Below are 12537 nucleotides of genomic sequence, written 5' to 3'. Positions count from 1 at the left end.
TTGCAAAAACAGGATATCAAGAACCACACAATGACATCAATCTTCTATCAACCTCGAATCGATCAAGTTTGAGTAGTGGTAATCCTGTTGCTGTTGCTGGAGCCATAACGGCCATCGGACAATGTCTATTCATCCGCCCTTATTTAGAATAATGCACTTTGGACCGATCGATTTTGATCTAGCTAGCTCTACTTTTTCCATGAGCCATACACAAACGTTATGTACCGCAAATATTTAACTGCAAGCCCATATCAGTTTTCTTCAACACCCTAACGATGATATTCAGGATCAAATTGCTGTGCGGTTGCTTGGTCCGTGGCTCGGTGCCATGATGGCAAAGGCAAGCTAAGGTAAACAAACAGAAACAAAGCCACGAGATCACAAGCAGCAATGTATATGTTTATGCGCCGGACCGGCTGTGCGAATCGGTGCTGTATATAGTTGTTGTGAACTTGTTGTATACCGTGCATACTTGTTGTGAACAGGATGGAGTAAGTTTTTCTTCGTGACCAGTTAGTTTTATCACGACGAGTTCGTGCCCAATGTAAAAGATGTGAACATCCTCTCATGTTTTATAAACACCATGGCCGGCTGTCAGCTCTAGTAGAGATTCGAGTGCCCTGCGGTCGTGCCCTCTAATTGAGCTGAAAGGCCTTAGTTCTCAGGGTCGTCAGATATAGTAGAAACTCACAGTGCCATTATAAAGTTGACTCATTATGCTCCATACGGTGGAACAAATCTTTGACCAGACACTTGCAGCTTAGTAAGCTGCTCAAAATAGGTCAAAGTAACCTGGACTCCCCAACATGTATGTTTCTTTACCAACCATATATGATACTAATGGAAATTTAAGAAATGCTACAGATTTCTTGGTCTGGTCTACATAGTCACAAATCTCCACATCATGGTTATGCACTTCGGATGTGTTGGTTGTGGTTGAAGAAAACATACACCTCACGATCTTGGTATACTTTGCCTGACTCAGTGGAACCCCTGGTGGCTTAGATGTTCTTCTACTCCACGTCGGTACAAGTGGGTGATGGGAAGCAGACACTTTTCTGGACAGACAGGTGGATTGAAGGCCGCTCCATTGCTGAGATTGCTCCGTGCTTGCTTCAGGCAGTCGGTCCTAGAATTCGTAAGAAAAGAACAGTTCATGAAGGCCTACATTACAGAAAATGGATCAGGGATATCACGGGTTCTCTAACGGTTCAGGTTCTCTAACGGTTCAGGTTTTGCTTGACTACCTAAACATTTGGGACAAATTGGAGATGATCACGCTAGATGATGCCACCTCGGATAGGGTGCTGTGGAAATGGACAGCGGACCGGAGCTTCTCCACAGCGTCATCATATACCTAGAGCAAGGATCCTTTGCAAGACACGAGCACCTGCTAAATGCAAATTCTTTATGTGGCTTATTCTTCATGAATGCTGCTGGACGGCATCAGGACGCAAGAAGCACAATCTAGAGGATGATGATACTTGCATTCTTTGCGGGCTGGAATCAGAAACCATCAATCATTTAATGATAAACTGCTCCTATGCTAGGGAATTTTGGTACTTGTTCCTGTCAAGAGTGAACTGGCAGGCTCTCACGCCGTCTGCTTCAGAGCTCTCTCTGGTCGACTGGTGGATGACGACGAGGAAGCGGGTGGACAAGATGGATAGCAAATCTTTTGACTCAATATTGATCCTGATTTCTTGAACGTAATGCACGAACTTTCAATAGAGTGGAGAAGACGGTGATGATACTTGTACAAAGGATCTTCGAAGAGGCTTCCGCCTGGGTAGCAGCTCGTTTCCCCTATCTATCATCTTTCACTCCATTTCCCCTTCCTCATGACACGGGTGTAGCTGGGTCGCACAATAGTGCTAATGTAATTTTTTCTTAAGCTTCTTTTGTAAAGCAGGTCATCAATTCTAGATGACATTGCTTAAACATGTAATCTTGCTTCTTTCCTCTTAATGAAATACATACTAAGGTACGGTCGCGAAAAAAAATACATAGTCACCTGATTTGAGAACATGCAGTCCTATAATTAATTAAAGTGCATTGCACAAAATCACTTTTTGTTATTGCAATGTACTCCATAGGACAAGTAATAACTTTAAAAAAATTATCTGAACTGATCATAATGACGAGTTGCATTTAAAATCAGCCAAATCAATAGTAGACCAAAGAAGTTACAGCACAACACCAGTTAACCAATGAAGCTTTATCTGACCTATGGCATTGAAAGTTCAAACCTTATCAGGGGCCGTTGACAACTTGGTCCCATTTGTAGAGTTGCAACAACACCAAAAGCCACTATATCAATATGTAGGATTGATCTGAAATTTTAAAAGTTTTCCACAGAAAAATATCACTAAGACTACTAAAATTTCTCTGACCTCTGCCTATATAATGCTGGTCACGTTAGTCATGCTCTCATGTGTTCTATCCACACATTCTTTACCAGATGCTCTGACCACGAATTCCGATACTAATACTCCCATTATACTAAACTGGAACATCTTTTTCCATATCTTTACATGAACCGTGGATGCTTATGAGAATGATCCAGATTGGACAGATGGACGTTGAACTATCTATACTTCTCTTATTGGGCATGGACACCATATTTCTAATAAAAGAGCCTCCAAGTCTTGTTAATTACTTAATTCATATATAGAAGAAAACGCAAATAGTTGAGTAGTAATACTCAGCTCCATCTGGAGTAGCCCCCGAGACTTAGGTTGAATCGAAGAATCAGGCTGAGAGTCAATAAAATCTTAAATTTTCTTCTTTCATCTTGAAAAAAATCAACTGTTAGGTGTAGCTTATCAACTTCTGAGCCTTGGAATGATTAAATAGTCAATTCAAGGGTTCAGCGAGCTTTAGTCTTCACGCGAATCATCATCTGAGTAGTTTTGCGGCGTCCAGCCCCCAAGCTTATACGTCAGGTGAGCCGTAGGGGCCACGTCAAGTAGTTATTTGGCGCTTAGCTCTTAAGCTTGGAAGCTAGCTTAGCCATTGGAAATATTCCGAGTAGTAATTGGTGCTTAACCTCCGAGCCTCGGAGCTAGCGGAGCCATTGGAGGTACGCTGAGCGTTCTGGAAAGTCGTCACTGAAACTTGACCTGCAAAAAAAGAGATGCATACATTATGCAACAGATTTGTAGCATTTTGAAGATACTACCGAAATTTATTCAGTAATGAATGTAAATATTGTGTGTTATACTCTTGTTTCGGCTACATTTCTCCCGAATAGTTAACCTATTACGTTTAGACTCTCAGTCCTTATTTAGCTATTGCCACCGTGTATGAGATCTTTGTCTCGTGTACGCTTACTAGCACTACTACTACACGTCTAAGATCTTTGTCTCGTGCATGTGTCCTAGCGTTTATGCATGACATAAGATCTGAGGTTTTCACGGATTGAGGCGTGTTTTGCTCAAGGAGATTAGTGACCGCTAAGAGGAGACAACAAAAATAAGTAGTCAACATTGCGACAAAAAGAGAGTGCGATTGTACGTAAAGTAGTCATTGAGACTTTTCTGCCTTTTGACGAGGAGAGAGCATGTTGCCACGCATAGGATTTGTGCGTCCTTAGGTGTAGCCGCTGCGAGGCTCCAGCACCTTGTGCACCAAATCCGTGGTCGTAGCCTCCGAAATTTGATGTACCAAGACTGTTGGCAGAGCTTCCGGAACTTAGTGCACAAAATCCATAGCTATAGCCTCCGTAATTCGGTGTACCAAGCCCATGGCTGTCGGTTAACATGCTCTAGGAATAATTGGCAAAGTATAGCTGTTGGCGCTAGAAATCGGTCAACCGAATCCCAGCGGCCGACACACGACCCGGGAGAATCTGCTTAGCTCCTGTTCGGGTGAATGCCCTGGTGCGGTTCGTGCGGCGTGCCAGCCAATCTGACCTGTTGATTGGCAAGGAAAAACACGTGTCAAATTCAGTAACTACGATCGGCTAAGTTTCCGATCGAAAGAGCTTATCGGCAGATCGGCCGATTTACTGTGGTAAAGAAATCGGCTATAAGACAGCACGATCCCTGTAGCCTTGTAGATAGAAAAATATTAAAGTAATTGGTACAAGGTACGTAGTAACAGTACTAGGAAAAGATCTAATCGGCAATAGATAGATCTGGCAACAGAAAGTAATGAAAGCCGATACTACCGATTCCTAGTAGGATAACTGGTGATAAAAACTAGGAAAACAGGTAAAAACCTATGAATCTAGTCGATATCGATAACTGATGAATAAATCTAAACGAAACAACAGCGATGCGCCGGAAGTTAAAGCTTAGATATTACTCGATAAACGGAACTTACAGAATCGGCCGGAGATCAAGATGATGCAGCCCTGCCAACCCGCACGAACTCGTGAGAAGGAAAAGTGATGGCGAAGTCGCCTGCTCGAAAGTAAGTATGAAGAATAAAGTAACTTGTTGTATTGATTGATTGTTGTGTTTACAGATTTACAAAGGTAGCTATTTATAGCCCCGTACAAATAGTCTTCTTAACCGACTATAACTCTATCTCTAATTCAAACAGGAAACAAATATCTACAAACACGATCCGTGCTGAACTAATTACCCCACGCTTCGTGGGCTGAACTCCACCTTATCCTTCCATCTTTCCAAGCCCATACAGGCCCACCTTAGTCCACTTTCCCGATCGGCCGATCCCTTATCAGCAAAGGTTTGCTGATTGGGAACCTGGCGCATTCACCCGGAAGCGGAGTAAAAGCTACTGACCGATTCCGTACTGTAGCACCTTTTGGCCGATTTCCATCCGTACTTCCTCACCTTTTTCCCTCTTTGGTGCCGATTCTACTGATGACGAAATCCGGCGTCAACAATAGCTCTGGAGGGTAATTTCCGTCAAGAGGCGTACACAAAAAAGTACTTGGTGTGTTGCCCAGCATGCGGAAAACAAGCTAGAAAAATTATATAAAATAATTAAAAAAGTGACTTATCTCGATTCATGGACGATTGTCGATGAAGCCGTGGCGGTCATCGTGAAGCCGCAACGGTTGTTGATGAAGCCGACTAGTCGGAGTCGATTCCGACTAGTTGTTGATCACGTGTAACCCACCCTCTACTAGTTTGTAGTCGAGATGAGAAGTTTTAGGTAGCCACTATTGTGTTGCCGAGCGTTCTGCTGAAGCCAACGCAGTCATGCATGCTGGAGTCCCACGTGCATTTCTTGAATACTATAGTGAAGAGGAATGGATTTCCTAGTGACCTTCCTAGTACGTGTACTGAAACTCTAAAAAGTAGCCTTGCATGGAGAGTACTCGAGCTGATAGTTTCCTCGATCTGTGCATGAGTAGTAGATGGAATATTGGTTGGCCTTCATTGCTTCAGTATAGGATTTGGCAACTGGAGGCAATTAGCTTAAGATGCATCGTCGATGACTTTGACTTGGAGATGGAAAAATAATTCCACCGATATTTTTCCTTCTCATGGGCGTGGAGCAGTAGCGGATCATCAGCCTTGAGCGACGCACGTAGCCATGGAGGATGATCAGCTATAGCAGTGCAACTAGTGCTGCCGCTTTTTGCATGCAGACGTGCCGATAACCAATTGATCTCCCTCAAGCTTCTCGTATCCGCTTCGAATTGGAACTCAGCAACTTGCTTCTTGTCGAGTAGATTGATTTTGAAGATAAGGTCCTTCAAGTTCCCCGATGATCTCGACGATCACCCCTACATGGCACGCCAAATATCGGTGTTTTATACTTGGCAATCTACCGAGGGGTATCTCGAGATAGTAGATTGGTTGGTAGGGGATCGTCGGACCTGGAACTCGAAGGTAAAAGCGAGGACATAAACACGGATTTATTCAGGTTCGGGCCGCTAGAGTAGCGTAATACCCTACGTCCTGTTTAGGGTGTTGTATATTACGTCCTGTGCTTGGGTGTTGTTTGGTATTGAGAATTTGATCCTCTATTGTGGTTCTATCGATTTTGGTACCCCTGTCCTCCTTTATATACTTTAGGGTGTAGGATTATTAGTTGGTTGCAAGATAGGAGTCCTGATAAGATTACATGGTATGAGTCCTAATTAGGATTACAGATGAATTCTAGTAGGATTACAGTGGAATACTAGTAGGCGTTCGTCTTCTTCCTTCCTTACGGGTAACGGAGATCTAACCCCGACAGTCAGAAACAAAATAATTTGATTGGAATCATGTCGGCGGTAGACCGATAATTAAAAGTGGGAATAATAGGCCATTTTAAATATTTGACTCAACACAAAGAATACAACCATGGTACTACCAACTACCGAGTCATGTAGGGGCGTTTGGATCCTGGACTAAACTTTAATCCCTATCACATCAAATATTTAGATACTAATTAGGAGTATTAAACATAGACTATTTACAAAACATATTGCACAGATGGAGGGTAAACGGCGAGACGAACCTATTAGCCTAATTAGTCCATGATTTGATAATGTACTGCTACAGTAATAATTTGCTAATGATGGATTAATTAGGCTTAATAGGTTCGTCTCGCCGTTTAGCCTCCATCTACGTAATTAGTTTTATAATTAACTCATATTTAGTCCTTCTAATTAGCCTTCGAATATTCGATGTGACATGGACTAACTTCTTCAGGATCAAACACGCCCATGGTGACGATGAGGACGGAAAAACCAAGTAAATAGGTACCATGAATATTTTTTAATTGTCATGAAATATTTGAAAAGTTAAACTGAAGATAAGAATTAAAAGACAGGCCAAACCGGCTCTTTCCATCTGGACCACCATTGACTAATGGGCCACATGCCCCCCTGCAGTGTCGTCCGGATTAATTTGTTGAAAAACGTAAATTCTAAACGCTAGCCGGATACGTCTTCCCATGGCGCAGGCGCATCGCGTACCCGTCCATCTTACTGGCAAATCCCATCCCCTACCTGACTAATCTCCACAGTCAGAGCCCGCGCCTTCGTCCAGCTCTCTCTTCTCTCCTCCGACGATTCTTGCTTGTCCAAGTCTGGTGGCTGGTGGTAGACTGCCGGAGGCGAGGTGGGTCCTACTCCTGCTCTTTATTCTTCTCTCGGATTGAGGCATGGTGGTGCCTGCGTTAGGGTTTCCAGTTCGGGGTCGTCGGGGGAGGGCTCCATGGCCGGCGGGCTTAGAGGAAGCGTCTGGCGGCGGACGACAACCGGCGGGAAGGGCCGACGGCGGGGGCGAGCGGCTTTCTCAGTTAGCGAATGGCGGGCTGGAGGGCGGCTTGTCGGTGGCGCGGCCGGCGGCGGCGGCAATCCATCCACGGTACTGGTTGGGTTCGATTAGTTTCTTCGGCGCGCGTTAGGTCCATCTCAATGCTGAATTTGTGGGGCGGGGTGCTGGTGAACGAATAGGGGTTCAACTGAACCCCTATGGCCCTGTGGCCCTTTTCGTTTCGGGTTACTATGAAATAACCGCTTGTTTGTTACATTACATTGATTGAATTGTTCTAAGAATCATATTGCATAATGGATGTACATTCGGGGGCAACCATGCGGTACAGTGAAGGTTTTGATGTTTGTGATCATGGTTAAGTCCCCAATCTCCTTAGAATAGAAAAAAAAAATGTATGTGCATACAATTAGTGGGAGGCCTCTAAGCTGTGAACATTTGATGATATATAAATATGCCATACATGTTTTTTTTTCAAGTGGTGATGATTATGTTGATATTGGCTCATTTTTCCTTTCTTCTTTACTTACTCTTGATATAGTATTGTTTTGCTTCACAGGGAAAATCACTCAGAGTCTAAGCTATTTAGATATTTCTAGGGATGTTGGCTCATGGTCTAGCAACAGATCCCTCAAGGACTTTGCGATGTCCAGTTGCTTCAAGGGTGTCGACTGCACCCTTGGGAGTTGTATCTTCGTTGAGTTTCAACAGGGGACGCAAGGAAAAGAACAAAATCTTCATCAATGTGGATAGGTATGGTATCTTACATTTCTTGTGACTACTGCCTTTTTGTCAAAGCTTTCCTCTTGTTCCTGCTGTGAGAAATACGATTTCTCATGCAAATCCTTCAATGCAGATACACAAAGTACAGTACTCCTCTCTGTTATGCACAGAGAAATGCCAGAATTACACCACGGGCAACTGCATCATTTGGGGACATGGCTGATTCTTCGACTCGTGAGTACTTGCTAACCATGTCTAGGACAAGAAATTCTTACATAATCAGTTCATACGCTTGAGATGGTGTAGCATTTTTTTCATATTGAATTTCAGTAACCCTGTGGTATGGCTTTCTAAGGAGCAGTTGATCAGCTCATATGAAATTACTAATTTGTTTTCCAGAATAGTTGATCTTAGATGGTAAAAGTAGACATTGAATGTTATCATTGCCAAGTGCACCACATTCGATATGTTGTGTATGTAGAGAACAAGTAATTTTGGTAATCAATATCACCTGTTTGTCCTGACCTTGTTTTATAAATCACATTTACCGCTACTTGGCCTTTTAATTGTTCTGTTTGGAACATTTCTTTTGTTAATAGTCCTTCACAGTCCTTTTTTAACTTCTTGATTTTATTTCAGCCATCTTTCCTAGAATCCACGTGAAGGATCCATATCAGCGTCTTGGAATCAGCAGGGAAGCATCTGAAGAAGAGATTCGAGCTGCCAGGAACTATCTGATAAGCAAGTATGCAGGCCATAAGCCAAGTGTTGATGCAATTGAGTCTGCCCATGACAGGATTATCATGCAGAGTTTCTTTGATAGGAAAAAACCAAAAATGGACCTCAAGAAAAAATTTAGGGAACTTAGTCAGTCACGTGCAGTCAAGGCTATTCAAGGCAGATTTCAAACACCACGTAGCAAAGTCATTTGGCAGACAGCAATTACTTTTATCTTGCTTGGAGCACTTACCCTTGCTTTTCCTACTGAAGAAGGGCCAACTCTCCAGGTGGCCATTTCTTGTGCAGCAAATATCTATTTCATTTACCAGAGGGTCAAAAGTGGATGGCGAGCATTCTTTTATGGGTATGTTCTTGTTATATTGTTTGTTTTATGCCTTTCGTCTGTTAATGATATAGCTGCATTAATATGCAAATTGTTCCTCATAGTGCTACAGAATTTGTTTTTGGGCTCCTCTGATCCATTTACTCTGTATTCTACCATATTCACAGTTTTGTCTACATGTGTGGTGTATTAATGTATTATCATTCTTGTTCCCATTGAAAAATGTTTCTCTTCATCACAAACCCAAAAATCTAACCTAGTAGCTAGCCACCACCGGCCTGTCAATATACATATATGTATCTTCTGGTAGTGGTGCTAAGTCAAATCTGTTTCAGCAACACCAAGTTTCCTATTGCCCGCAATTTCCACCCAATAAGCTGCCTGTCTTCACTCTTCAGCCTGTACAAGTTAGATATGCAGTGGCATATAGTTTATTATCACAGATAAAATATGGTTGATGCATGAAAGCAGCTCTTTATTTTCGTTAGCAAGTAAATGCAAAACAAATGATATTTCTATCCCATCCATGCGTGATGATTTACAAACTTATAGCAAATGTCATCATGTGTGCATCCTTCAAAATATGCTGGGAGCATATTTATATCCTGTAGTGACTGTATTACAGTGGGAATGGTTGGGCATGATTGCTGGAGGTTTGGATTACGAGGAATTGAAATGCAATACTTGGGTTGCTTGGTTAACTTGTACATCTAATATTTTAGCATCTTAGTGTGGACATAAAGAGTAATGTAAACATATAAATTTTAGCAATGTAGTTTGTATTTATACTGCAGATCTTGTGAAATCTCGATATTTACAAATTACAAGTAAAGATGTTAACTGTGAGATAGAAAGTTATGACGCCAATGTATGAAGTGTAAACAATAGTTTATGATGGGAGTAGTGGCAAATCCTAAGTGACCGTTCTATGGAGTGGGAAGCGGTTGACTATCCCTAATAGAAGATAGGAAAATGTCTATTGTACTCCCCTCACCAATCCACTTTGTCCCCTTAACCCCCCGAACAAAATTTAGGCTCACTTTACTCCCCCGAACTATTTCAGTTGGTCCAATCTACCCCCTAATTAGATTTCTCTTTTTTGTTTCTTCGCATACAAGTTGAGTTTTAATTTCAGATTTTGTTAGTTGACTTATAACATGATGCCCTATGTTAGAAAAATACATTAGAATTTTTTCATGATTACTTTTCATACATTTTTGTATATCTAAGATCAATTTCCTATTAAATGTTCCTAACCTATGAAAATAACCATGAAAAATTCTCAGTATAATTTTTTTAATGTAAGGCATGATGTTCTGTATCTTCACAAAATTTGAACTTAAAATCCAACTCATACATGGAGAAACAAAAAAATAAAAAACTCATCAGGGGGTAGATTGGGCCAACTGAAATAGTTTGGGGGAGTAAATCGAGCCTAAATTTTGCTCAGGGGGTTAAGCGGACAAAGTGGTGAGGGGAGTAAAATGGACTTTTTCCTTTTCTTAGAACTGATAATAACCTGATACTAGAGATTAAGGAGCAGAATATAACGGTGTTGGCTGATGACAGCTTGTTCTAAGTGGGCTTGTCTATGCTTCCTTTTAATCAAGTAGAATTGCTATTGCTGAGATTAACATATGATATTTAAGAGTGAAGATTTTAGCTGTGCAATAGACATTAAGAGGCAAACTTGTGGAGTGTCAAATATGAATTACAATGGGAGTAGTTGCAAATCCTAAACGGCCATTCTATGGAGTAGAAAATAGGTAGTTTCCATAATATAATATATAATTTTTCCATATTAGAAAGCAAACCACGGAACTTTCTTGCCTTGTGCTGTAAGCATATTTCCCCCACTTTAACCAGATTCTCTTATGAAAGTTTGCTTAACCAGAAGATTTGTGAGGACCTGTTTTTGTCATATCCATGGTCCCAGACAGTCTCTTTGCCAATATATCTTATGATGTTCCTTCATAGATCATCATATCAAGACTGACTGCCTGGTTAGTGGTGTGGGCCTATCAACTTGCTGATGCCAATAATGCCAGTTCATAGTTCAATGGATAAATCAGAATGCTGATGCGTAGGCATACAAAAATTGTGCACAAATGCTTGCAGATGCAGACCAGGTATTCTGAGACAGCTACTGTGGTGGGCTGGAGCCATTCCCGATTGAGCACAGCAACAACTTGCACTCTTTAGAGCTCATTTAATCTGATGTGTCATTTTAAGCTTATCATAATTGTTTGACCCGGTAATAGAGATTAAGAAGTACTCCCTCTGTCCCAAATTACTAATCGTTTTAGCTTTTCTAGATACATAGCTTTTGCTACGTATCTAGACATACATATATCTAGGTTCATAGCAAAAGCTATGTATCTAGAGAAGGCAAAACGAATAGTAATTTGGAACGGAGGGAGTAGAATGTAGCAGTGTTGGCTGATAATAGCATGTTCAAAGTGGGCCTGTCTAAATTTCCTGTCAATTATTACTGAGATTAACATGTACTGTTCTCAGTTCTTTTGGTGATTATTAACCTTTTGTGCATGCATGGGTGAGCGATTCCTGACCCAAATTTTTCTGTGATGTTTCAGGTTTGGATCTTTCTTTGCTTCCTGGTTCCTTGGCACCTTCTTGATGGTATCTGTAATTCCACCTATACTGCCAGGTCCAAGAAACTTGGAAGTGAGCACGGCATGTGTCACATATGCCCTCCTTTTCATATCATCAACCTTCCTGAAGTAGATGTTCATATTTCCATGTTAGCCTATAGTCCTGCGGCAGTCATCAACATGGTATCGAGCTTGTGATGACTATTGACTCTACAGTCATCTGCTTCTTTATTTGTTTCCCGGAGTTGCAAATGGTAGTTCTTTGGTGAGTCGATAGTAGATGTCAGGTTGTAATGTGACTTTTTTTGCCCAGGCCCTTGAGATAATGAGATCTTAAGCAGTGAGTCTAACACCTCCTGTAGGCATTTTGGTTGATGTGTTAAACACAGTTTGGTTTGGATAGATCATGAGATAATATCCATCTGAATTGACGTAAGTTTGTCCCTGTCGTTTTTACTATCCATTGTCCCTGAATGCTCAACTGTCCTGATTGCGTTTGCAAGATAGGAAATGGAGGAATATCTTAGGTTGCTATGCCTGATGTGATCTTGGTATCACTTGAGTTGTTGTGCCAGCTTCGTCGTCATCAGTTGCAGCTATCCATTTTCTTCTCTAGCGTGGAATCGGCCAGAGTTGCAAAGCCCGTGCCACGTCCATCCATAATTCTGAGAACGGACTGGCAGAGGGAACGAGAAAATCTGACGAAGAGTTCACTCCACGCTCCAGATTTCTGATCTTTTCACGATGCAAGACATGGGAAGATAACGGGGCATCACAAGTTTCATGGGTATCAAAGGCGAATAGACATTAGCCTAAAATTATTCAGGGAATTACGCACTACAGGCCGTTTTCATTTTGTAAATTGCTTGAGCCGGAACAATCGGAGAGTTGGAGACATGCATCCAGAAAACATATTCATATTTTTTCATACCTCCGATCCCCGGCTAACCCAAGA

General features: G+C 41.8%; 1 protein-coding gene across 3 annotated transcripts; it reads left to right on the top strand.

Annotated features, from left to right (window-relative positions):
* The first annotated feature begins 6873 nt into the window (after positions 1–6873).
* On the top strand, positions 6874–12041 carry LOC101752469 (protein CHAPERONE-LIKE PROTEIN OF POR1, chloroplastic). 3 transcript variants are annotated; one of them, XM_004951619.3, is made up of 5 exons: positions 6874–7028; positions 7744–7937; positions 8041–8141; positions 8547–8991; positions 11565–12041. In XM_004951619.3, exons 2-5 carry the CDS (start codon positions 7786–7788, stop codon positions 11713–11715), a joined length of 849 nt encoding a protein of 282 aa, XP_004951676.1. In that variant the 5' UTR covers positions 6874–7028; positions 7744–7785; the 3' UTR covers positions 11716–12041. The 3 variants fall into 3 exon arrangements, with proteins under 3 accessions (XP_004951676.1, XP_012698744.1, XP_012698743.1); XM_012843290.3 differs by having other exon boundaries at positions 6899–7028; positions 7784–7937; XM_012843289.3 differs by having other exon boundaries at positions 6921–7028; positions 7726–7937.
* Positions 12042–12537: the final 496 nt, after the last annotated feature.

Source organism: Setaria italica, chromosome I, assembly GCF_000263155.2.
Source record: "Setaria italica strain Yugu1 chromosome I, Setaria_italica_v2.0, whole genome shotgun sequence".
NCBI lineage: Eukaryota > Viridiplantae > Streptophyta > Magnoliopsida > Poales > Poaceae > Setaria > Setaria italica.
Note: the sequence above shows the minus strand (reverse complement) of the source record. Positions and strands in the feature narration are given on the sequence as shown.